Source organism: Physcomitrium patens, chromosome 1 (genome assembly GCF_059467195.1).
Source record: "Physcomitrium patens ecotype Gransden chromosome 1, ASM5946719v1, whole genome shotgun sequence".
Lineage (NCBI taxonomy): Eukaryota > Viridiplantae > Streptophyta > Bryopsida > Funariales > Funariaceae > Physcomitrium > Physcomitrium patens.
The window spans coordinates 16646427-16674417 of record NC_143410.1 but is presented as its reverse complement, the minus strand read 5'-3'; the positions used below and the strand labels follow the sequence as shown (position 1 = coordinate 16674417).

At 38.6% G+C, this 27991-nt stretch overlaps 2 protein-coding genes across 2 annotated transcripts; one reads left to right on the top strand and one right to left on the bottom strand.

Annotated features, from left to right (window-relative positions):
* Window positions 1-14694: 14694 nt before the first annotated feature.
* Window positions 14695-17718, top strand: LOC112290099 (26S proteasome regulatory subunit 8 homolog A). The gene is made up of 9 exons (XM_024536046.3): window positions 14695-14965; window positions 15181-15278; window positions 15575-15799; window positions 15956-16018; window positions 16163-16326; window positions 16498-16654; window positions 16861-16959; window positions 17054-17164; window positions 17296-17718. Exons 1-9 carry the CDS (start codon window positions 14806-14808, stop codon window positions 17434-17436), a joined length of 1218 nt encoding a protein of 405 aa, XP_024391814.1. The 5' UTR covers window positions 14695-14805; the 3' UTR covers window positions 17437-17718.
* Window positions 17719-19837: 2119 nt separating this feature from the next.
* On the bottom strand, window positions 19838-26058 carry LOC112287871 (uncharacterized). The gene is made up of 3 exons (XM_073535036.2): window positions 25681-26058; window positions 21759-24351; window positions 19838-21427 (listed from the first exon to the last, which is right to left on the bottom strand). Exons 2-3 carry the CDS (start codon window positions 24262-24264, stop codon window positions 20607-20609), a joined length of 3327 nt encoding a protein of 1108 aa, XP_073391137.1. The 5' UTR covers window positions 24265-24351; window positions 25681-26058; the 3' UTR covers window positions 19838-20606.
* Window positions 26059-27991: the final 1933 nt, after the last annotated feature.

The following is a 27991-nucleotide window of genomic DNA, read 5'->3' as shown; positions in this document are numbered from 1 at the left end:
ATCAAACCCTAATCCAAATCCTAATAATTCCTATAACAGATTTAAATCTCAATAACTAATGAATAAACCGTTGATCTTAACTAAAAATTTACATACTTCTAAAAAAATAAGTTCAAAATAAACACAAAAAATTTGATATGGATCGGAGTTACCAAATTGACGATATCCTCAAAAATATGCTCGGGTATTGGCTGGCCTCCTTCTCCAATCTTAATGCCAATCTTCCAGAGCCAATATCTCTCTTTTGCACCTTTCGATTGATCTCAAAATTCTCATACGCATAGAAAAACAAGTCTAATATCCTCTTACACAAGTTTCACTCCAATCCAACTAATAGATTGCAAGAAATCTCAAAAAATTCCACTAGACCTAAAATTCTACTTTTTGAGACCTTGACCCACTTAAACCTCAATAAACCTCAATTCAACCGTTAGATCAAGCTCAAATTCACAATACATATTAAACACAACTATAACCAAAAATCCACAAAATTTCACCCATAGATCTATTACAAAACTCTTGAAATCATCCAAAACGTAAACTCTATTTTATTTCATAAAACCCAAGTCATCCGAAACAAACCTCAACTTTGCAAAGCTCTTACAAAGTCATATCAACTTCAAATCACCCAAAATCAATGTTCATAGAAAACTTATTTAGTCTGCTATCAAATCTCATTCTTTGATCTCCAAAAGAACCCCAGAGTCGTTGTCGAGACTCGGTTTTGTGCCCTAGGATCTGATTTCGACCCTGGTTCATAATCGGCCCTCTCCGGATATCAATATTTAGTTTTTCTAAGTAATTTTTTCTAGAATTTACTCTTAACTTTCTTCTAAAGATTCCTACATCATTTATTTTTCCAATCTACTTTGATTTGCCTTACTTATGGTACTACAAAGTAAGTAGAAGTCACCTTTCTAAAAGGCAACATTGGTACCCTTTAATTTTTCTACCCCTTTGACTATTAACTATATTTCTAAGATAATTTTTTCTAATACTTTGAACTAAAATCTCCTAAATTATAATAATCTCTACACTCTTTCACCTATTAATTGTGTTACATCATGACAACGGTTCCTATTATAGCTATATAAACTCATATTATGACATACTATTTTCTTTGACAACCATACTCTTTATTTTATGTTGCATCAATTTTTTGATACAATATTGAAAAATTTGCTTTGATTCTCCATAAGATAATTACAATCATTTTTGATGATGACACATTTTTTCTTACTCAATAAGAGATTTGAAATATACTGCATCAATTTGCATATCCTCTACTTGTAAATGTGTATGTTGAAAAGACATTGACATTATCATTGAATTATAGTAATATTGAGGTGCACTTGTGCGATTCTTAGGTCAAAATTTAAAAAGTTAATTGTCACACTTCACAACAAAGTCAATTTCTTGACTAAATGTTTGAGGAACAAGTAAGTTGAGTATCAATTTTTATACATCATATTATAATTTGTAGAGATTTTGACTAACAAGTACAAAATCATCCCAATTGATATCAATTCCAAGTTATCAAAACTATGAAGCATATAACGTTATTGATTGATTGTCTTGTCATAAAATACATATTTGTTAAAGACAAGAACTTGATAAAAATAAATAAACTAGTAAAACTTTTTTTTAAAAAAGATGATAAAATAAAAATGACTAAATATATATATTAAGAAAGAAATTGGAATTGCTATTGCCAAAAGACAAGAAAACTAGAGACCCTTGAAATTAGACTAGAAGCAAGAAAGTAATTGACAAGAGTGAAGAAGGCTTCACTCTTGTCTCTATATATACTATCTAACTAGGAGCTATGTGGCGATCTTCTATAGGACCTCCAATATGTGTTGACTTTGTAGGACACATGCCTTGACTTACAAGGTAAGTTTTTCTACGTGTAGACTACATAGTTAGCTTGATCTTCAAGCTAACAACATGTGTGGCACATGGCCAACTTGTTGACCATGTTTCTAATCCAAAAAGTCAATTAAAGTCACCTATAAAGTCAAAAAAATGTCTATAAAGCTTTTAGGAAGCTTCCATAGCAAATATTATAGAATTAACTTAAACTTAATTTTACCTACTTTTACTTACTTCTATCTATTTATACATATAATTACTGGCTTACATGCATATATCCGTGACATTACTCCCTTCTCTTCTAGGAACGAGTTCCACGAGGAGCAGTCATCATATGTTGAAGAAATCTATGATGCAACGAATTGTATTTGCCACATACTCTGATCTTTGTTCTCTTTGAAGATAATTGATAGGGGCTCTCAACCCTTAATAGTTCTATATCAGTGCAAGAAGACCACTTAATTATTTCATCGTTGTTGAGGCCTTTATAACTTCCTTCAAATAAAACATTTAAAACATTGTCAGAAGTTGTTTCTACTTCTAATAAAATCACCAAATATCAGGAGTCCCTTCCAAGATCGTGATACCAAATACATTGTATCTTGCCATCTATTCAAGGAAGAACATGTCATTCTTGAGGATCTTCATCTTGATTGTGTCGTCTTAGAGGTTATGATAATTATAATGTCTCGTCTAGCAAGTCAGCAAACGAAGGCTCTTGAGTCAAATCCGCTGGTTGTTGGTTCTCCATCTCCTCAGCATCACAACTACAAAGAAGCTACAAACAAAGATTAAAAGTAGAATATTATCTTGCCTAGATTTTGTTTCTTTTATAAGGAAGGTTTTCATCTTGATTTTGATAGATTTTATCGATGAAAAGCCTCCACCGCCTTTATTGCATTTGCAAGATTCTTTACTTGCTCTCATGTATATTTATTAATATCATATCTATGTCAATAGACAAGATATTCTAATTTATTTTGGCATCGCCTTGAATCTAAGACTTCTTCTACTTCGAACTCTTAATTATTATCTACTTCTATAAGAGGAGGTGGAGATTGTCTTCTTCTTGGTATGTCCACCATCTTGTATGGTTCAAGAAGAGACACGTGGAATACTGGATGGATTTTCATTGACTCCAGTAGGTGTAAACGATATGCAACTAGATTGATTTGTGCAGAAATAAAAAATGGTTCAAGCCTTCGATAGTCCAACTTGTCACAAGGATGAGTGGTCTTGATATTGTGATGAAGTAACCATACCTTGTCACCCATGTAGAATGGTAGTTGTTCCTTTCAATAGACATTCACATTGATCTTTTGTTGTTCTTGAGCTTCTTTTAACTGTGCATTTATTGTTGTATGTAGCTTTGACAAATGAATTGCCAAATCTTTTGTCGTACGATTATCAACTTTTGAAAAGTCAAAAGTATCAAGTCATGGATGATAACCATAATTGATAAAGAAAGGTGTTTGTTTTATAGAAGAATGTATCGTGTTATTGTAAGCAAACTTTACCAATGGCAAAAGAATTGTTCAATCATCTTGTTAGTAGTTGATGAAACATCTTAAATACTCCTTTAAAAGTTGATTAATACGCTCTATTTATCCATTAGTTTGAAGATGGAATGTTGAAGCTAGTTTTATATCGACTTTTAGAATCTTGAAAAGAGTCCACTAAAATCTTGATACAAACTAAGTTCTCCTATCTGATAGAATATCCTTGGGTAATCCATGATAGCAATAGATATTGTCAATGAAAAGCTTAGTTGTTTCTTCACTTGTGATGGATTTTGTACATGGTACAAAATATGCCATCTTGGTAAAACGATCTATTATCATGAATATAGAGTCATAAGAACTTGAGATTGGAAGATCCATAATGAAATCCATAGAAACAGAAGACCATGGTTATTTTGAAATAAGTAATAGCTGTAAAAGTCTGTAAGGTCGATGACCAGGAATTTTTTATCTTGAGCAAATATGACAAGATTGTACAAAATCTTTGACAGCTTTCCATATTTGAGGCCACCAAAAATCCTTGGATATTAGTTCCAAAGTTTTATTGTATCCAAAATGTCATGCTGCTAGAAAGTCATGATAAGCTTGAAGAACACGTAATCGAGCTTCACCTTCTAGAACATATAAGCGTCCTTCAAAATATAATAGATTGTTCTTGAATTCAAACTTGGAAATATCATGAGACTTTGAAGGATTTCCTTTAATATCACAAATAAGAGGATTAGAAGATATATTTGACTGAACTTGCTTAATGAAAGTTGAATCAACAGTTAGTGTTGATTTCATTGCTCAAAAATGAAGATGCTCTAGCTTCAAGAAAATTATCCATTGTTGATCTAAAAGAGCATCTCCTTCCTTTGGTGCAAGGTAAGATCGTCTAGAGAGTGCATCTGATAAATCTTTTTTTTTTTTTGATTGATAAGTGATCTTGAATTTGAATCTTGATAAAGATACACTCCAACGGGCTTAGCGACAATTCAAAACATGTGCTGACATAAAATATTCAAAGTTCTTGTGATCCATATATATGGTAACTAGGCTAGGAGCACCTTCTAGATAATGGTGCCATTCTTCAAATAAATCCACGATTGTAAGAAGTTCTTTGTCATGGATCTTGTAGTTGAACTTGCCCATTGATAATTTTCTAGAATGAAAAGCTATTCGGTGAAGTTTATCATCTGTTCTCATTTTTGACAATATGACATCTAAGGCAAAGTCTGATGTAATTTTTTCCATAAAAAATGGTTTAGAAAAATTGATGCAATATAAGATTGGTGCAAAAATAAAGGTTGTCTTTAAAGCTTCAAATGCTACTTTTTTTTCTTAATTCCATTGAAGTTTGTCTTTACAAGTCAAATGTATAAATGGAGCTGCAATTTGAGAGAAGTCTTTGATGAAGATCCAATAGTAGTTAATAAATCTCAAAAAGCATTGGACATCTCTTACCGTTTTTGAAATCTTCTAATCCATAATAGTTTGAACTTTCTTAGAATCCATCATAAATCCATCATTTGTAATGATGTATCCTAAAAAGTCGACTAGAATAATATAGAATACACACTTTTCTATCTTGGCATAGAATCTCGCATCTCTTAGTTTTTGTAACATATGACAAAGATGAAGTTAATGTTCTTCTGTGTTCTTAGAATAGAATAAGATGTTGTTTATGTAATACACAAAAAAATCATCTAAAAACTCCCAAAAGACATCATTTATTAAATGTTGGAATGTTGTTCGTGCATTTGTAAGTCCAAAAGGCATGACATTGTATTCAAAATATCCATACCTTGTTTGAAACGTAGTCTTCCATTCATCTCTTTCTTTGATACGTACCTGATTGTATGCTCTTTGTAGATCTATTTTTGTATAGATCTTAATTTGATTCAACTGATCAAGGAGTCTAGATATCAAAGGTAGCAGATACTTGTTCTTAATGGTGATTTTTTTGAATCCTCAATAATCAACACACATCCGCAATGATCTATCTTTTTTCTTTACAAATAAAATTGAAGCTCATGTTGGAGATTTGGAATGGCGTATGAAATTCTTGGCCAGATTTTCTTCAATATACTCCTTGAGTTCAATCAACTCATTTTGTGATAAACTGTAGATTGATCCAAATAGCAGTTGTGCTCATTCTTGAAGGTCAATTGAGCAATCATAGGAACGATGTTTCGGAATAGTATCTACATTTTTTTTCTCAAATACATCTTAAAAATCTTGATATTGGCTTGGAATGTGACTTGAAGTCTTTCCACTAGTAAAAACATGTGCAACATAAATGACACAAGGTAATCCTTCTTTTATTGCATACAAAAAAGATCTTCTACTTATAAATATAGATTTAATTGTACTAGACTTATGACTTTTTACTTGATTAATTACTATCTTAATTATACTTTCAAAAAAGTCAAGACTACGAGAAGTTCAATCTATTTTAGAATTATATTTTTCTAGCCATGATAAACTTAAGATGACTAGATTAGAGGGAGATCTAATGATATTAAATATTACAAAGCTACTATGACCATTAGTTGCTACTTCTATAGGAAGGGTTTCATGAGTAACATGTCATGAAGATAACAGATGACCATCTATGAGTTCTACATGAACACGTTTAGTTTTCTTCACTAAAAGTATGTTATGTCTTTCAGCAAATTCTTCATCTAAGAAACATGCTGAGGCTCCTGAATCTAATAAGACAGAGGCTTTGTCATATTTAGGTCCTAAAATAATATTTATTATAAAACAAAAAGAGGGTTTTGAGGAGAAAATAGGAGCTTCACTAGGTGTTATATAAGGTTCCAACCGCACGATCCCTATTGTAGCTGGAGAAACTCGTTTTTTGACATATTATCTTTTTTGATAGCCATATTCCTCATTTTATGGTTGCGTCATTTCTTTGGACAATGTTGAGCACTCTGCTTAGGTCCTCCATAATATAAGCACAATCCTTCTTGACAACGACAAGTCTTTTCTTGCTTAGTAAGAGGTTTGAAACATACTGCATCAATTTACATATCCTCTACTTCCGAATGTATGTGTTGAAGAGAAATTGGTGTTGCCATTGGATTATAGTAACATTGAGGTCTACTTGTACAGTTCTTATATCGAAATTCAAAAAGATGATTGTCGTACTTCATAGCAAAGTCAATTGCTTAATTCAATGTTTGAGGATGCAGTAAGTTGAGCATTAATTTTTTTACTTCATATTATAATCAATAGAAAAATTGGCTAATAAGTGCAACAACATCCCACTTGATATTAATTGCAAGTTGTTAAAATTATGAAGCATACAACATTACTGATCGATTGCCTTATCATAAAATACAAATTTTGTTGGTTGCAACACAAATTGCATCATGTTTTCCATACATGGATCAAAACTCTACCAAAAAAGTATCTAGATTATCCAATATTTGATCTTGTCGTTCAAGAAAAGATGAAAATCATGATAATACTGAACTTAGAAGAAGCATATCAATGAATCTAACTTGCAATCCTGGAGTTGGATAGCTTTGGAATTGAAGTTCAATCATAAGTTGTACCTGATTGATAAAACCTCTAAACTTTGATTTGGTGCCATCAAACTTCTTGTGTAGGATAATTCTTGGTTCTCTAATACTGAAAGGGTATTCTATTATAGAAGAAGGGACATGATTTGGTGCAGATGTTGAAGCAGCTCCAATCATTTCTATATCTTCTTTTCTTACCAATCTTGTTGCTCCTTGTAGTGATAAATTGAGTTGATGTATCGCAAGTATCAACTCCCTCAATTGCTCTTGCATTTATACCATTGCACTCTTCATTTCAGCAAGTTCTCTTATGATAACACGTAGAAAAGAGAAGATGTTTAATATCACTTAAGATAAATAGAACAGATGACTGAAGAACAAAAAAAATACTAAAAATAATATCAGTTTAGAAGAGGGTAATCCGCAACTTCTAATACGCTTATTTTTTATCAAGAGAAAGAGGTAATCTATTCTTAATCAAGATTAAATAAAGCTCCGATGTTGTAAGTATATTCTTGTCAATCTGTCAAAGACAAAAATTTGATAAAAATAAATAAAGAAGTGAGACTTTTTTCAAAGAAAGATGACAAAATAAAAATGATTAAATATATATTAAGAAAAAAATTGAAATAGCTATTGTCAAAAGACAAGAAAAACTAAAGACCCTTGAAACTAGACTAGAAGTAAGAAAGTAGTTGATAAGGGTGAAGAAGGCTTTACTATTATCTCTATATATATTATCTAACTAAGGACTACATGGCGATCTTCTATAGGACCTCCAATATGTGTTGACTCTGTAGGATACATGCCTTGACTTATAAGGTAAGTTTTTCTACATGTGGAATACATAGTTAGCTTGATCTTTAAGTTAACAACATGTGTGGTACATGGCCAACTTGTTGACCACGTTTCTAATCCAAAAAGTCAATTAAAGTCACCTTTAAAGTCAAAGCAATATCTATCAAGCTTCTAAGAAGCTTTTATAGAAGATATTATAGAATTAATTTATTTTTACTTATTTTTATTTACTTCTACTTATTTATATATGTAATTACTAGCTTACATATATATATCTATGATAATATTTTATTAATTGAAATACAAATTACATCATATTTTTTATATAAAGTATAAAATTCTACCAAAAAAGTCTCCAAATTATGTAATATTAGATCTTATTGTTCAAAAAAAGATAAAAACCATAATAATGCTAAACCTAAAAAGAATGTACCAATAAATCTAGCTTGTAATCTTAAAATTGAATAGCTTTAGGATTGAAGTTCAATCACAAATTATACTTGATTAATAAATCTTCAAAACTTGGATCTTATGCCATCAAATTTCTTGGACAATATAATCTTTGGTTTTCTAACATTAGAAGGATATTCTACCATAGGAAAAGATATATGATTTGGTGTAGATATTGAAGCAACTCCAATCATTTCTATATATTTGTTCTCTGCCATTCTTATTGCTCCCTATGGCAATAAATTGAAATGATGCATTATAAGCATTGACTCCCTCAATTGCTCTTACATTTATATCATTATACTCTTTATTTCAAGAAGCTTTGTTATGATAACACTTAAAGAAAGGAAGATGTATAATATTGCTCAAAAAAAATAGAAGAAAAACTTGAAAATAAAGAAAAAATACTAAAACAATTATCAATTTAAAAGAGAGTAATTTGAAACTCTTAATATACTTAAGTCTTATCAAGAGAAAGAAGTAATCTTCTCTTAATAAAAAAAAAGACAAAGATTGATATGTACATATATTCTTATCAATTTATCAAAGACAATATCTCAATAAAAGAAAATAAACAAGTGAGACTCTCTCAAAGAAATATAAAAAAATAAACATAAAAAAGTATATGTATTAAAAAAAATTGGAATGGATATTGCTAAAAGATAAAAAAAAACTAAAAACTCTTAAAACTAGAGTAGAAGCAAAAAAGGAATAGACAAGAGTAAATAAGGCTTTACTCTTTGTTCTATATATATATATTATCTACTTAGGATCTATATGGCAACATTCTATAGGACTTCCATAAACGTGTTAATTTTACGTGACATATATCATAACTTGCAAAACAAGTTTTTTATATAGACACCACATAATTAGTTTGTTCTATAAGCTACCAATATATGTGGCATGTAATTAGCTTGTTGACTAAGTTTCTAACCTATCAATCAACTATAAACACATATAAAGTCAAAATAATGTCTAAAAAGCTTCTAAAAAGCTTTTTTAGAAGATATTATGAAATTAATCTACTTTTATCTACTTCTACTTATTCATATTACCTAGATAATAATTACAATAGATATATATCTATGACAATGAAGTAACAAAAGCTTTTGCAAAGCATGATATTTATTCTAATAGGAATTTATACTTAGATTATATTCAATTTTAATTAGTCAAAGAAAATAGGAACCTAAAGATTATAAAGACTTCTTTAAATCTAATGCATGTATGTACTTTGTCACAAGATGCAATTAATTTGGTAGTTCAAATTTTAAATGGAATGAACCAAATTTTTGAAGGAATTTATACAAAAGAAGATAATATCCTTTTTCGATGATGTTCCAATCAAGGATTATAAGGAGGAGACTAAGACTTTGACTTTACAAGATGATGAATGCCATAAATTTATACAAGAATATATTAAAGATGTGGAGCATATTTTGAAGAGACTTAAGGAGGTAAATCTCACTTTATTCTTTAAAAAGTCCACATTTAGATTTAAAGAAATTATGGTGGTTTATTATTTATACAATAGCTATGGAAGAAAATCAAACTTAGATAAAATAAATACTATAACAAAAATGAAAGCATGTAGCAGCACCACCAAAGTGAAAAGATTTTTACATGCTTGTATATTTTATTATATATGAATTCTCTATTATTCTTATATTATAGAATCTTTATATCTATTATTAAAAAAAAAAAAAAAAAAAAAAAAAAAAAAAAATGCATGAGGTGAGGAGCAAGAATTGGCCATGGATGGATTAAAGGTGGTTTTGAAATCACGACTAGTGTTAAGGGAAAAGGACTATAATTATGGAAGATTGGTAATAGTAACAATTGACACAAGTTCTATAGTCATTGGATGTACTATTAGAGAAGATAATAAAAAAGATAAGAATTTTACAATTAAGTTTATAGCAAGGATTTTCACTGAGATGTAAAGAACTTATTTACAAGAGAAAAGAGAACTTTGGGATGCTCTTATTACATTGAAGGTTGAGAAGAATTACTTAATAGGTACTCATGTGATATTAGAGATTAATTTTTTGCCTTTTCTTGGAATGGTTTTTAATTTTACTACATTGGTTATTACCATGCTTTAATATATTACTTTTATTAAGTCTCTAAATCCTATTTTGGTGTACGTCATAGAAAAAAAAAACTTGATGGCAGATATAATGTCTAAGATTAGGTAATCAAAAGAAAAGGAAATGCTTGCATAAGAAGAAGATGAAGACTTAGCCTAAGACTTTGTATTTGCCACAAGTAGAAGAAATCAAGATGATGAGGTTGTATTCTTCAAAATTGGTTTATATGAAAGGAGGTTCAGAGACATTGGCTTGTATTTGAGTACAATGAAGAAGCAAGAGGATTGATTTGATAAGATCTTTAAAGATATTAGATATTAATATTACAAATATCTTTTATTTTATAGATTTTTATAGTAGATGCTAAAAAAAAAGATAGTATATTATTGAGAGTGGTGGATGATTTGAAAATCAAACACAATATATTAAGTGAGATCAATGATACATTATAAGTTGGACATAGAGGAGTTTGGACTACCTACACTAAGATCAAAGAATACTATTGGTGGAAGGACTTATATAAGAATATTGAAGAATTTATAAGCTCTTGTAAAGAATATCAATTGTAATCCAAGGTAAGATATAGAGATGGTTTATGCCCTACTTATCCACTTGCCATTCATTTTTAATAGATAATTGATTTGATTTCCATGCCAATGGGGCTTAAGAGCATAAAGTATTTAGTTTTGGTAACAAAAGAATTCTCCAATTATGTGGAAGGTAAGAAAGAGAAATTGCTATTGGAACATCTATATTAGCTTTAAGTTGGTAGCTGAGTAACATTAATGTAGTTTTTTGGACGTTTTCTCACAATCTATAAGTTGGATTAGATTAAATTTTTTTAAGCATATAAAAGATTTATAATAGTATTTATTTCCAAAATTTTATATCTAGTAGACAGTCAAATTAAAAGTTATAGCTTGTTAAAGCTCACTTACTATGTTTAGGGCTTATAAAGAAAAATCAAAATAGCCTAATTATAAAGTAATAAAATAATTGGAATTTGCGTATAAATGAGGTTACTAAGAAGAATATTTTTGAACACTTTGTATTGGCTTTAAGTACTTTTGAATTGAAATTTGAATTGCATTCTTTTTATATGAGTAAAATCTATTAGGATTTCTTAGATATTTATAAAATATAACTTTACCTTCTACAACTAGGTGCCTAATGTATTTTTAAACAAGACAACATGTAATACAATAGTGGTAAGATAGAATGAATTATATAGAAAATTTAAAGACTTTTAAACTTTAATATTTTGATTAATAATTCAAAGGTGATAAGACTTATAATGACTCTTATTTTGATGATGGAGGTATTGTCGTCTAATTCTTTAGAATATATTATAATATATGTTGGTTTAGAGGGAGCCAATATCTTGATACACTAAATTTAAGTATATCAAAGATTTTTGGAGGATGATTAGTTTTGTTTGTAAGAAACAAGGATTATAATGCTAATATATTTACAAATTTGAATAGAATTTAGAATATGAGATTGTTGTCTTGAATAGATTATTTAAGCTATAAAGATATTATCTTTTAGGATATATATCCGGTTCTACAGTAGTTTAAGATACATATTGGGAGAAAGTTAGGATAGAGATTTTTTATATCAAATAGGCTTTCCTTGAACTAGTGTCATGTGAGAGGGGAATTGTTAGAATTTTGAAGTAAAGAAATTCATGAATGGTTTGGATTTTTCTATGCCATCTATTACATTTTTATCTTTTTGTAATGAGATTTTAAAAGAAGTTAGATCTTGTTGTTAGTTTTTTAATAAGTATTAGTACATAAAAAGAAGAGCTTAGACAAAGGAGATCTATACAAATTTGTAGAATAGAAGATTGCTAGAATTTTTGAGCGGTATGATTCAAGACAAGTTTGGATTTTTCCATCCCATCTATTACATTTTTATCTTTTTGTATTGAAATTTTGAGAAAATCTAGTTCTTATTGTTAGCTTCTCAATAAGCTATTGCATGCTAGAAAAAGATCATTATTAAAGAAGATTCAAGCTAAGTTGTAGATGAAGATTTTGAGGGCTGCAACTATAAGAAGCAGCCAACTTTTTCTTTGATTTGGCTCTCAATTTCTTTGAAATTTGTTTGTCGACTATGACATTTTGGAGCTTGTAGCTTAAATTAAGCCTAATGACTTAAATATTTTTTAGATTACATTAGTAATAAGTAATTTATAGGTATTTTAGTGAGAGGAGGTTTGGATTTGATATTAGAGTTAGGAGTTGGATGCATCTTGGCACAAAACAGGAATTAATCTAAAATTTATACTTAGCCTTTGAACTACCCTTTTATATTTGAATTCATTTGGAACAATATTATCATTTTTACAATCCACTTATAATCAAGGATTCCATATTCTCATAAAGAGGCTCACCTTCTTCACACAAATAGATATTTATAATAAAAATCCAATCAATATTAATATAAAATTTATCATAAATATTTATTATTTTTTAATCAATAATTTTTTATTTTTAATAATTATGAAAAAAGAGACAAAGAGATTTTAGTTAACTTTGTTTGATTATTATAAATAATTTTTTAAAATAATTTATGCTTAGATATGTGTTATTGTAATTAAGAATTAAAAAGACTCTATAATGTGTTTTATTATGTGCTAATATACTTCTATAATAAGATGATTTGTTCTTTTTTTTTTTTGTCATATTCTAATATTTCATAATACATACTATTTTGTCTTTAATTTCTTATTGTACAAGACAATAATGCCTGATTGTCTAAAATATTTTTATTGTATTAATGCAAATAAACATATTGATATGCATAAGTATATATATATATATATATATATATATATATATGCCTTAGAATATTATAACTCCATTGAAACAATAAAGTTTTCTCTCATAAGATCAATTGCATCTTAAACTACTTCAGTGGGTTGTTATTTTAGTCTTTTTTATATTCTTTATAAAGAATTCATTTAGCAAGTTTGTTTTTTGAACTAACCTATCAAACAATATAAATTTCACAAGATTGATAGAGATCCATAATATTAAACAATGAAATGAATACAAGTTTTATTATTTTTTTACAAAATTTTCATATATATATAGTTAGTTAGTTAGGTACTACTTTTATTTTATAGTAAATAATACTTTTTACTGATTTTCTTAGATAATATTAACTAAAAGAATCCAAAAAAAATTTGATATTGTGTAGATATTTGCAAAAATACTAATAATAATCATGAAACAACTAATATCAAAGATATCAAATAGCTATATTTTCTTCTGATATAAATCTAACATGACATTAAATTATTGTACATTGTGTGTGAATAAATATTTTCATTCATGTATTTTTAAGTACTAACTCAATTTAATTTAAATGTAATTTATACATTGTAATTTTAGGTCTTTTTACGAGTACATTATAATGTCCTGTATTTGTTGCTATTAATAATTTAAATCAATGTGTTTATCTTCGACATCATTGATTGTGTGGAAAGATTTAGATAGAATTTTATTGTTGTTATTTCACATTTAAAAAGACTCCAAATAATAGTATTCTTTATTATGCAGTACTTATATTGAAAGACCCTAATCTCGGAAAATATTTAAGTTATTTATAGTTATACTTAGAAAGGTTTTTTATAGCTTTAATTATATATATGTTTATATATATATATATATATATATATGGTCTTAATCCTATTGTCAATTTCTACAATTTTTATTGCACAGGCAGGTAAGGTTATCTCAAAGTTGGTTATTGTATTAAACCGATTAGACTGCAATTTATTTAAACACTTAGTAAATTGACCAATCATTTTGCAAATTCTAATGATAAAGGTTATAATCCTAGATATGAGAGTTATTGGAATTTCATTGCATAGCAATAAAATATTCTGTATGGACTATATTATTTATGCACTCCAACTTTATTTTTAATTAAATTTATATTTTGAAATTTTTTCTTGTAAATAAAATTACTGTATATACCTGTATACACAAAAGTACTATGATCTAAAATAAAATAAAATATAAAATTGAAGTGATCACATTTTTTGTTTTGTTGTACCAATAACGTCATTTTGGATATTGATGGAGTTATCAAAAATGTAGTTTAAATAATTTTTAACTATTATTTTTATTTTCCCAACGCCGAAAGTCAAAAACTTTTGTAGAGCATTGAAATACTCTAATGGAAGCACAACAGAGAAGCAAGGAGATATTTCTAACCCTGCACTAGGCTGCCCGTCAGTGCGGTGGGTAGCTCGCAAATTTTGTTTAGTACGAATGGATGGATGAGAAGAGATTTCAAACGAAAAATGACCACCGCTTGTGCTAATCATCTATGTGCACGGTGACCAGTGACCGGGGGTCCAGAGGAAAGTTGAGGGTCACTCATCGCCTTGCAAACCCTAGGGGCAACATCCTCTGCTTCATTGCTATTCTTCCCGTTTTGCCTGGCGTGATTGTTGCTTGTTTCCGATTGGCATTGATCTGGTTCTACAGAGTTTTTGGGAGCTGGGTTTTGTCAGGATTTGTGAATTGAAGCAGTAAGTCGATGGGGCGAGCAGAGGAGGCACCAAACAGGCCTGCTAGGTCTGGTGAGGGATTGCGACACTACTATCTCTCGCATATACATGATCTGCTTCTTCAATTGCGAGTGAAGACCCATAATCTTCATCGACTTGAGGCGCAGCGAAATGATCTCAATTCTAAAGGTTCGTGTTCACTCCAATCATCAGAGTTTTCAATCGCTTTGTGTGTTGGGGTGACTGTTTTATGTGATGGGTTTTGTAGTCTTGATTGGAAGAAACGTGTGAATTTTCAAAGCCAGATGGTACGTTTGCTATTTTCAGACGACATTCGTTTTACAGTGGTAGGCTAGTGGATCATCTGTTTGTCATTGACTTGAGTTCTGGTTGTGCACACTCAGTGCGGATGTTGAGAGAAGAGCTGCAACTATTGCAAGAGCCCGGTTCTTATGTCGGAGAAGTCGTTAAGGTCATGGGGAAGACGAAGGTTCTCGTGAAGGTGGGTTTTGCATTCTTTGGAAACCCTAATTTTGATTTTGCTTCGTTTTTAGCGTTGATCTTTCTCCTGGGGAATAAGTTTGAAGCGGTTATCAATTACGTACTATTTGGTATACTGGTGAGGCGTTGATAGGGTTTGCGTGGGAAATCGAAGCTCTTGTCTGTTGAATTATACTCTATTTTGGATTCGAAGCGGGCCGGAAAGGGTTTTCCTGTTGCTATGTGCACATTTGTGATAATAGGGTCAGCATTTCAAGCAGTTGAGGCATGCATGGTTGTGTTTCACTGTCGGTGCAGGTGCATCCGGAGGGCAAGTATGTGGTAGATCTTGACAAGAGCATCGATATCAATAAAATTACTCCATCTACCAGAGTCGCGCTTCGGAATGACAGTTACGTTTTGCACCTAATTCTCCCCAGCAAGGTGGACCCTTTGGTCAATCTCATGAAAGTTGAGAAAGTTCCGGATTCTACTTACGATATGATTGGAGGTCTTGATCAGCAGATTAAGGAAATTAAAGAGGTGGGTCTAGTGTAAATGATTTGTTCCGTAATTTCTTTTACGTGTGCACAAATATTCTGGAAGCTGCTTTGTGCGAGTAACTTAAGAATGCAGGCGATCCATGATTGATGACTTTCTAATGAAACGCCTCTTTGAACATTCTTGGATTGTTGACAGGTCATAGAGCTCCCGATCAAACATCCGGAGCTTTTTGAGAGTTTGGGAATCGCTCAGCCAAAAGTACGTGTTGTAGTCTCTAGTTATGTGGAAGACTCTAGTTATAGTCGTAATTTGTTTACCGCTCTTTCTGGTGTCATGTGTGTTGCAAATTCACCTCTGAGTTAAATTATTTGAAAAAATTACTGACACGAATTGGTTCTACAGGGTGTTCTGTTGTATGGACCTCCTGGTACTGGAAAGACTCTGCTCGCCCGGGCTGTAGCACATCACACAGACTGCACTTTCATTCGAGTTTCAGGATCTGAGCTTGTGCAGAAGTACATTGGAGAAGGTTCTCGCATGGTGCGTGAGCTGTTTGTCATGGCTAGGTAAGCAGTCTTGCAGTGGTGCTTGCTACACTGAATCCTTCATTATGGTGGTTGCCATTGTTGTTGACGAATGGACTGCATGTGATTTCTTTTCTAGGTTTGGATACTTCGTACTTTGAACCGCTGTGATTGGCGTGTCGAAGATTCTGATACACATCTCTGCTTCTACAGGGAACATGCACCATCCATCATTTTCATGGATGAAATTGATAGCATTGGTTCAGCTCGTGTCGAGTCTGGGAATGGTAATGGAGATAGTGAAGTCCAACGGACAATGTTGGAGTTGTTGAATCAACTGGATGGATTTGAAGCATCTAACAAGATCAAGGTAAATTATTTCTATCAATTACATTGTAATCGACTTTTGTTCGACCGAGCTGTGTCATGTTGTGTTTGTACTTTGTGAGGATGAATCCTACCGACACTGTTTTTGTTTGGGTGAGTAAATAAACAATCACATGTTCTGAAAATTGCCTTCGTGTTGCTGGTTGACTTTCAACTGATTATCAACTACCTATCTTGGGACTTATGCAGGTGTTGATGGCTACGAATCGAATTGATATTCTAGATCAAGCTCTCTTGCGACCCGGACGAATTGACCGGAAAATTGAGTTCCCCAATCCAACCGAAGAGGTACTCAAAAGTGTATAATCTTAGTTTAGTTTTTTTGCTTTTGATTTTCCCTGTTATTGTGTGAGCTTATCTTTATGGTTAATCTGGTGTGCAGTCTCGATTGGATATTCTCAAAATTCATTCAAGAAAGATGAACCTCATGCGAGGTATTGATTTGAAGAAAATTGCTGAGAAGATGGGAGGTGCATCAGGGGCTGAGCTCAAGGTAGCTACAAACCTACAGTATCTAGGGTTTATTTCTGGTAGTGATACGAAGGAAGCTGCTAGAGGCTTTTGTATTATGTTATTTAAAATTTTGGCTGTTCGTTTATACTAATTTTTTATTGCTTCAATCAGGCTGTATGCACAGAGGCTGGCATGTTTGCTCTACGTGAACGGCGTGTACATGTGACACAAGAGGACTTCGAGATGGCTGTGGCTAAGGTGATGAAGAAGGAAACAGATAAGAACATGTCCCTGAAGAAGTTATGGAAGTGATCTAAGTTCCAGGATCATGATCTTGGAGAGCTGGCCATGTACATACTTATATGGCTAGTCTGCTGTTACTGCTCTTGAATCATTTACCCTTAAGTTAGCTTTTTCACTGTCAGGTTTCGGATAAAGTTTGAAAATGGTCGGCGAAGGAAGTTAAACTACTTGTAAGGAATGTAGAAGTGTAGTGTCCCAACATGTGTAGGTTTCACCAGTATTCTGGTTGTGAATTTCTTGAAACTTGAATACAAGATGCATCCATCATGGTAGCAATCATGATGACTCAAAGCAGCGCAGTCATGGTGTTCTTATTCCTGTATGCTCCACCCACGAGGTCCATGTAGGTAATTCAATATATGCGCAATAGCGATTATTGTTTTTGTTCAGTCAGCGAGTGTCATGTTGCCATTGTAGCTTGACACGGAGCTTGATTTCTGTCTGCGAGCGTGCATCTCATGCATAATCTTAAAATGTGTGGTTTGTTATTCAGTATTCATTTTTACAATAGGTGATGCTAAGTGACTGAAATTAGGCTTGAGGTCATCGGCTTGGTTTGTGGGCAAGCTTGTAAGCGATCACTTCTACAGTGACTGCCAAAACTGAGTAGGAAAACAGTAACTCTACCATTAGCTACCAAATTACAATTCCAGCAGTGCAAGTTAGATTGAAAAAGATGTGGACCAAAATGAATTACCTCAAATTATGTTCACACTTGGATTACAATGACATGATGCAATCTAAGTTACAAATCTAACATGCACAAGTGGTTTTTTGTGTGATTGAGAGTATGAGCATGTTCTTGGCCTTCATAAATATAATTGTGTCCATTATCAATGCCCATCACCTATGAAAATGTGTTTGTTTCAACACATAGAAACTCTTAGATTGCAATTGTTTTCCACCAAAATATGCTCAAAACTTGTTATCTCTACAAACTAAGCAATAACCTCATGAACAACAATATTTCAAGGCAAAAAAATCAAACAAATTTAGAAATTTATAACAAAACACTAGTTTAACCAAACCTCCTCTACAAATTGTTCAATTCTAATTTAATATGTAAGAACCCTATCTTTATAAATCAACCTCACATTATCAACTTCTAAAAACAAAATAAAATACCTTATCTTACACCAAAACAATGTTAGATACTAGAGCATATAGAAAGCCATTGAAGTGCATTACAACCTTAGAAACATGGAAGATTTAACTTTATCCAAAATCACATAGAAGATTCAAGTTTGGCAAAAATATCCTTACATCAAAAGCACAACAGAATACCATGTAGGAAGTCATCATCCACAAAGGATTTCAACCAACCAATTCTTAGTCCATTATCACAAACTTATCAAAACTCTTATTTTAATCAAATTACATTAAATTCCAACAAAATCTCATCACTTGTAGAGAACAATGATAATAAAAAATCAAACTAGATACTTTGCACTAACACTAAACCATTGCCATTGGCTAGTGATATGATAAATTCAAGAGTTTCAAAAATTGTTCCAAATGGAGTACCAATGCAAAACCTTCCTGTACAAACTTAATATAGCTAAAATGCCTAAACTTGCTAAAGATTTACTCCTGTTATGTTAAAAAGCAGGAGGGAAAATAAATAAATAAATAAATAAATAAAATCAGATTTCACAACTTCTCCAAGTTGAACACGTGACAAGATAAGCCCGACTGGTACTTTATACTTCCTTAATAGTCAACAAATCATAAACAGATTATTTTGACTGATTAAGTCACTAAAACTCACCCTTCACCATCCTCTTCACTGAACTACCTATTTTATCTTGCCTACAACCACTCAACCTTTGATCTACACTTCTCCCTTCATCACCTCGTACACCGTAAATTATAAACAATGAATTAAAAAGAATATAAAACTCACACACCAAAAACTTCTAAATTAGCGTGGTTTCTCCAATTGGATTCGCAATAACCTCTATCAATAATCCTCCCACATGCCCAGTCCACGGCTGCAATCGCCACTGTCTGATCCATCCACCCATCCATCCAAACTCCTCATAATACAAACATAGCACAGACTGTGATATATGCGATTCACACCAACTTCATCCACCACCCCTACATTTCAGAATCTCTCGCCACCTTCCATTCATTTCACTTACGACTCTTTTCAAACACACTCACCATGCTCACCAACAACCACCCCAAATGAAAACAAACGATACCACCACCCAAACGGCACCACAGGATCTCATTTGCTCGTCACCTGCACCCACAATACTTCCCTCTAACAACACATTCACAAGCTCCATGTACTCAACCGTGCTCCCCACACATGCCCATTTCACTCGCATACATTCATGTTCCTCATTCCAACACCCGGCTATCCACAAATCCCACACTTTATCAAAAAACATTAGTCCAGACGTGCTCCAAGCCAAAAATATATAAATAAAAAAGAGGAGGACCAACTCCATACAATCCTGCATGAAAACCTTCCGACACCGTCACCGACACCACACTCACGACAACATAAGTGCATGCATGCATGCATCGCCTGACCACAGCGATCACCGCCGGAACAGACACGCCACATTACACACATCCATCCCCACCACGCTCCACCATCACCTCCACTCCCACGTCGCACGCCTCCATCCACCTTCCCCGCCTCTGTCTCGCCACCTCCCCACTCTGCTGCAAAACTCCCTCTTCCGGCTCTTGGACATGAATGTTACTGCCTCTGTCGTCCCCCCAAACCACCGCCCCATCACCCACTCATCCTTCGCACCAGCACTTGCTTGTCACCAAACGATGCGCACGCTCCTCCCTTCAAGGGGTACAACGCCAGCACAGCACATGCCCACCCCGCGACCCGCACCACCCCAACTCACAGACTTGCCGGCTATTATACATCCTGCACTGCGCCAACCGTCCTTTCCTACCTTTCGCTACGTCCCGGGCAGACAACTATCTACACTCAGCTCAGCTCAGCTCAGCTCAGCTCCTCACAAACCAGGGAGACGTGCCCTGCGAGCCCGCTGCCCCGCTCCAGGGTCCTCATTCCACCTCCCCACTCCTCCCTCCGAGGCCTGTCAGATACTATACAGACAAATCCGCTCTGCCACCCTCCTCCTCGCAAATCCACGACTCCAGCCCCTCCTCCCCCCGCCCCCGCCCCCGCCCCCGCCTACACCCTACGCCTGCGCTGAGGCCGCCTGTTGTGACAGCACCGTCGGCGCCACCACGATGGCCTTCTCCGGGTTCTGTATCTCCCCGCATCCCGCATGCTGCACGAACTCCGCAGGCGTCATGTGCCGCCCGTGGCAAGCGCACACGATCCGCACTTGCCCCTTCTCCACTCTGTACAGCACGCCCGATATCGTCCCGTTGCACGTCACCCACGGCAGGTCTGGCGGGGACCCCGTGCCCCCGAACTGTTGCCCCGCGGCGATCCCCGGCCGCAGACTCGACGCCTCGTGCCCCCCCACCCCCTCCAAGCTCGCCGACGACCCCTGCCTCCACACCCCGCTCGACTGCGGTCGCTTCACATCCTCGTCGCCTGCGGACGCACTCTCCACCGCAGCCCCCTCCGCCTGCTCTGCACTACCCGACCCCGCGCCACACCCGCCACCCTCGTCCCCTGCGCCCGCCGCTCCCCGACATCCGCCACCCTCGCCGCGACCCGGGGTCCCAACTCCTGAACTCCCTTTCGACCCACCACTTTGCATGCCCTGCCCGCTGCCCTGTCCGCCGCTCCCGCCTGCGTGCGACTCCGCCCCCAGGCTTGCAAATGCACTCCCCACCATCCCCTCCCTTCTCAATCCCACCGCATCCGACTTTGACCGAGACATCGCCGACTGAGGTCCCAGCGGCGACGAACTCGCACCCGCGCTCGTGCGCAGCCTGTTGAACGCCCCACTGCCCATCGAGCTCGCCTTCACCAACCCCTGTGGATCACACTCCCCACCTGGCGAAGCGTTTCGACTGCGACCGTGTTCGTTGCCTTTGCCAGCACCTGCGCGCACAACCCCCACGTCCAACGTGTTACCCTCCAATCCCAACAACGCCCACCAAAGCACCACTCACTCCCAAGCCCCCCGCACCCAGGAACTGCATATCCCGACTCCCCCTGGACCTCCTTCCCATCCACATCCCCTCACTGCTCCTCCCCCATCCACATCCCCTCACTGCTCCTCCCCCATCCGCATCCACGCATTCGCAATCAATGACAGCGGACACCACCTCTCGACTCTTCCGTCCATTCCCATCCCAACGCATCCCCCGCTGCTGCTGCTACCACCCACACCCCATCGCAACGCTGCCCCACTCCCACCCCCTTTGCCTACCTCGACCGCCGCGTCTCTCGTCCTCCCGCACCGATCCCGCCTGCCCACTCTTCCCTGCTCCGCTCCGAGGTGGAGATTCGGGGGGACTGACGTGCGGCCGCACCACCGCACCCGCCCATCCTGCGCCCCCTTCCGCCGTCTGGATCTGAAACGCTGGATACCCAGGAGGCAATGCCACCTGAAACGGACTCGCCATCACACCGTGCGCTCGTTGCTCTTGGTTCCCGTCCCCTGGGTTTGCTGGAACCGCCCCGAACTGCATCACGTACGGAAACGGGAACGGCATGCTGAACGGCACTCCGCCCGCACCACCTCCGCTCGCCACCGGCATCGGAAACGGAAATGGCCCTGGCATCATTGGAAATCCTCCGCCCGCTGGGAACGGCATGCTCATCATTGCCATCGCACTGCGATCCGGCCCCATCACGCCGTTCGCCGGATTGCTTCGACTCTCCACGGCCCCGTTCGCCCCCGCCGGGCTCGACAGCGCTTCGGCATCACCCTGCTCCATCCTCGCCCCATTGTTCGTCTTCTCGTCCTTCCCGTCCGAGCTCTCCGTCCCACCGGAGCTCGTCTGGTTCGATCCCCGGCTCTTCTTCGCACTCCTCTCCGCCTCTCCCGACCCACTCGCACCCGCACCCGCACCCCCACCCGCCCTGTCTGCCCCTCCGTCGCCTCTTCTCGCCATCCCCCCAAAGCTCGACATCATCTTCGCTGCATTCTCCCGTTTGCTCTCCATCATCGCTGCCAACTGATAACCGCTCATCTGCACCCCCATCGTCCTCTGAATCCATCCCGGATCCATCTGCCCGTTGCCCATCGCCCTTGCTGCAGGATCCATCTCCTGCCTGCTCGCGCTTCCTGCATGCCTCCCCTCACCGCTCGCATCCACGTCCATCTTCTCCATCGGAACCACACCCGGCGACCCACACCCACCCTTCCGATTCTCGTTCACCGCCTCCATGTGCATTCCGCTCCCGCTGCTGCTCTCTTTTGCACCCCTGTCCCTCGCCTTCTCCACACCACGCCGGCTTTCCGACGCCTGCTCGCCCGACTCCGTCCTCCCGTCCCCACCTCCCACTCCGTGCATCGACTCTACCTTGGCCTTCGCCGCGCCCGCGCCTCCCATCCCAGGACTGCCTTCCCAATTGTGATGCATCCACGAACTGCTTCCCGGTCTCCGGAATGCCGTCAACCCACCACCCTCGCCGCCATGCTGCGATGCGTCCTGGCTCTCCGCCGGGGACGACACCGAGTTCTCCTTGCTCATCGCGCACGATGGCTGCAGCGAACTCGTCCTCCTCAACCCGCCGGGAGGACCCTCCACCCCACACTTTCCATTGCTCCCGCCTGTCCCTGTTCCCGCCCTCTCCTCCTCCTTCTTCGTCTTCCTCGACTTCGCCTCCTCCAGCAGCGCTTTCCTCTTCCGCCGGGCCTCCTGCCGCTTCTGCGTCTGCAGCTCTTTCTTCCGCAGCTGCTCCGCCAGCTCCTGCTGCTGAATCATCGCCACATGCCGCTGCTGCTGGTCCATGTGCATGTTCTTGCTCACGTCTGAATCGCTCCTCTCCAAATCACCATTCGCGCCTGCCGTCTGCTGCGACATTGTGGGAGACGGAGCTCCCACCACCTCCGACTGTGGAGCGGACGAATACGACTTCATCGACAGCGACCGCTGAAACCCCCCTTCCCGCGTCGCCGGATCCACGCCATCTTTCATTGCCTCCAGCAGCTGCTGCATTGGGAACCCACCTTGCGCCACCATGCGCGCCCACACCGCTGCAGTCGCCACCGCCTGAGGGGTAAGACCCTGCAGCTCCTTCATCAACCTCGGTTCATCTTGCGGACTCCCATCCCCGCGCTGATGCTCCCCCTGCCCCGATGTCCCCTGAAGCACCTGCCACATGTACTGCTCGAACATCTTCGAGTCCTCCGCCACCGAACTCTCTCCACCCCGCCAATTCGCCTCTCCTGCCTGCGCTCCCGACGGACCTTGCCGACCAGCAAAACCCCCGCCCACACCCTTCTCCTTCGCATCGCTCCCTGATCGATCCGCATCCTGCCAGAATGCCTGGCTCGCTCCGTCTTGATCCGTCTTCAACACCTTGAACATCATCCCACAGCCGTGCGACGCCTCCTTCGCCACCCCGTCATCCCTCCGCTGCCCATGCTCCTGCGACCCCTCCTTCTCCCGGAATGCGTCTCTGTCCAGAAGAACCTCCCTCTCCTTCTCCTTGCTCTTCAGTTTGCTGCTCTTGCTGCCTCCCCCTCCCCCTCCTCCTCCCAACGACAGACCCAGATTCAGATCAAACCCACAGTCGTCGTCCGCGTCGTTCCCCAGCCGGGACCCGCTGTCGCGTATGTCGTTCCAGGGGCACTCCGACGCACTGCCTGGCTGATCGGGCTGCAGGCACCAGCTGTGCATGATAGGGGGAGCCACACCCCATGATCCCCCTGCCTTCGCCTCATTGCTTCCCGATGCGTACCCATCCTCCGCACTGCCACCCATGACTGCTCCACCCCCCGCTCCCCAAACCCCAGCGACCGCGACCTCCCGTAGCGCTCACCTCCAAGACCACCACTTCGGTGATGACATCTGCACGCAAATTCAATCCACGGATCGGAGCGTCAGAAATTATGCCCACGCACATCATGCAACGGACCAACACACGCTCCAGCACCTCAATCAACCACCAACAACTTTCACTGCTCGAATGGAAAGCCTGGCAGACGGCCTACGCCTTGGATGCAGCCCGAATGAAGGATGATATGAATGTTCTCAAGACGCAACATCAAAGCTGCACCAAAACCACAAAGAACCGCAGGCCCTGTCGAGTTGAATCGAAGGATCGAAATCCAGGGGCAATTGTGTGGGAAGCGAAGAGAGCAAGCAGGGTCTCTGCTTCTACCCAGAAGAATGCAAAACCCAAGAAATTAAGCATGACGGCTGACGATCACAATCACTTTTTCGAGCCTAGTAAACAATGTTTATTTTGCATTATGTTTCCTTGCATCTGCATCGTTTTGCATGGGTTTCAGACTGTTTTCTCGAGTTGCTACAGGATTGCTACGTGTTGTTATCTAGAACGAATAACAGATGACAGTCGTCGAACTAACATGTATTCTTAACTGCAAAACGACATCTCCAGGCAGGGCTCATCAGTTCGGAGCTTAGTCAGCTAGTGCGAGTTCTGTCGAATCAGTATTGCTGTGTTGTGGAAGCGAAACCTCGACACGCTCTATAGAAGTCACAGGGGATAAAGCAGCCCTTGGGGTTGTTAACTTGGCTCAAAGAACACAGAATCTTAATTATAAACACTGATCAAAAAAAAAAAAAAAAAAAAAAAAAAAAAAAACTCCAGCAAGCACACCGCATAGACTCTTTCAGATTGAAATACCAATACGCACACCTCTGTGTCCCTTCTTACACGACGAGGGAATCTACTTTTCACCACAGAAAGAAACTCAATGGACCTACCGCTTTCTGCCATTCACAAGCATTCACAGACAACCTACGAGCGAACTCCATTTGCGAGGACATTTGCACCACCAATCTATAGACAAATGAGCATCTAACACGGGACTACAAACTACGCACCCATCAAATCCTGCACTGGTTGGACTCTTGTGGCGCAGCAGGACTGCTCACGATTGCACAACAGCTTGTTTCGTCAGCTATATCACTTTTTACACCACGCAGCGGCGATGGCCTCGACTACACGTGCTTCCCAACAAAGTGAGGCCCATCACCAACGCAGTCTACTAGTTCCGATGTTTTCACCATACAGCACATCACACAGCACAAACTCTCCGTCTCCCACGCGACCACTCACACACGATCGATGCAACACACATCTAAAGCTTGTCCTGCAAGCACGACCAAACATCCCCAAATGCGCATGGAATAGCATCACGAGCTACGCACCACTCCTTCCAATCCAGCTCCAGCCATCTCCAACCCACCCACGAGCACTCCATCCACATCCTCGACGCCAACCTCCCAAAAGCCACCTCCTCCTCCTTCTTCTCCTTTCCAGAGGTGTTAGTCCTCCGACCCCAGCTGGGCAAAAGAAGAAAGCGCATGAATGAGCCCTAAGAGTGCCAAAGAAAAGACTCCAACGTGGGAGGGGAATTAGGTTGGGATTACTAAGCTGCCTGGGGACCACAACAGACTCCGATGCGGCGACCACCGGATCACGGCTTCCAAATAAAACGCTGTTATGCTAAGAGAGTGGATTGTTCCAGGCGAGCGTCTCGTCCTGGTGAGTAGCATATGCGTCTGGCCCCAGAGGGGAGGGTGAGCACGCCCAGGCAGTTCCTGAGGGCGACCTACTTTTTGTCCAATAGGCGAGGCAAGCCTTCACCTCTCCCACGCCAGGCACGTGACGATTAGCCACAGCGTCTGAAACTGTAGTCCCCCCCCTTTCTGAATTCCCTTGGCCGGAATCTCACCACCACCACCACCTGGCGCCCCATAACCACTTCCATCCTCCAGGCCCCCCGAACCCCCCAATCTTATTACTATTATTATACTAGGCACGTCCACGCTGGGCTTTCAGGTCCGTATTTCTCCTGTCATGTGGTGAGGTTCATTTATCTCCTTCTCTGTAACCAGTGTGCATACATGCTAATTGACATGCTCATACTTTCTAGAAAGGAAGATGAAGCTTCATCTTGATGACAACAATATGGCTTGCTGTCTATTTGTAAAGAGAGAGTTTTGTTTAGAATTTCTGATATGATTCTTGCCTGTGTTGAGTTCAAGTTGTACTTATTAGTCCAATTGCTTGCACTTGGACTTTAGACAGTTTTGAATCAAGCATTTAGCATCTTTAGTGAGAAATGCCTTGTTTGTTTGTTTTTCTTTTCTTTTTTGTTTTTTTTCCATCAATTTTAACAAGTGTGGAAATTCCCTTATTCTTTGATTTTCTTTGTGCATGGGTGAAAGTTGCTCAGGGACATCATGGGAATCACCAAACACTGAACAATCCCCTGAACAAGTTGAGACTATGTCCAACACATGAGACCCCTGATTCTCCTCCAGTGGGGTGGCAAACCCTAATATTGGTTTGGGTCTCAAAGCCATGTCCCACAAGCTACCCTTCAACTTCATTTAAGTTTGTAAAAAATCAACTTGGGCAAGTCTATCATCCTTGTGCAGTTGAAATTGTCTTAAACTCTACCCCCCCCCCCTCCCCCCTAATGCAACCACAAAGCCTCTTCTTTGTTGTTTTTAAAATTAATTCTGAGATGTGCTTGTGTGGAGATATGTGTGGTCCATGCAAAGCATGGCACTTGCTTGACACACACACACACACACTTTTGCATGTGGTATGTATGTGTATATGTATATATATATATATATAGGCTTTGACCTTGATTAAAATCTTCCATGAGTGTAAACAGGGCTCCCAATCTACTGGGATTCACTATAATTATAATATTATAATGAAATGGGCTGAAAGTTGATTGTTCAATTTGGGAATATCAATGTTCTATTAGGACAAACACATGGAACACATTTTTTGCAGATACAGAGAACCTCATTTGAAGCTCTGAGGCAAGTACTTGATATCAAGCTTTGTTTTTAATCCCATATTTATTCCATCATGGATGGCTTTATCTGTATATTATGGTGAGAGAAAACTAGCATATAATTCAAACAACAAATGGAAACAAATTTGTTTGATTTTTTACTTGGAAAGAACTCACTGTGTAAGGAGCCACCATAAAAGTTAGATGCCTATCACAAATATGACAATCACCAATGGTGTGATGTAAAGCTAACTTTTTCCTATATCATTTGCCCTCTTTTTTCTAGTGTAGAAAATCACACAATTAGATTGAATTGACAGGATTGGTGCACAACTCGTGCCAGCCACCTATTAACTGCTGTGGACCTGTAAACACACAATATGTTTGTGGCCTATCATGTCGAAAGGCAGCACAACCTGGACCATTGACCAATGAGAAACTTCACTCTCCCCCCCCTTCCCACACAACCTGCGAAGGCAGTGCCAGCTTACGGATAAACCTTGGCACCCTAAAACCACGCAAGTCCACCACCTATAGCTGGGCGACACCACAACCCGCATAATCCGATGCCTACTATCAGTTAACTAACGGGGGACCCAAGACCATGACAGGGATCTTTCTCCAGTGGAAAAGATCCCCCCTAATTACAAAACAAAAAGTGCGAGGGAGATACTTTTGGCTTTCTCGGTCATAGGATCCCA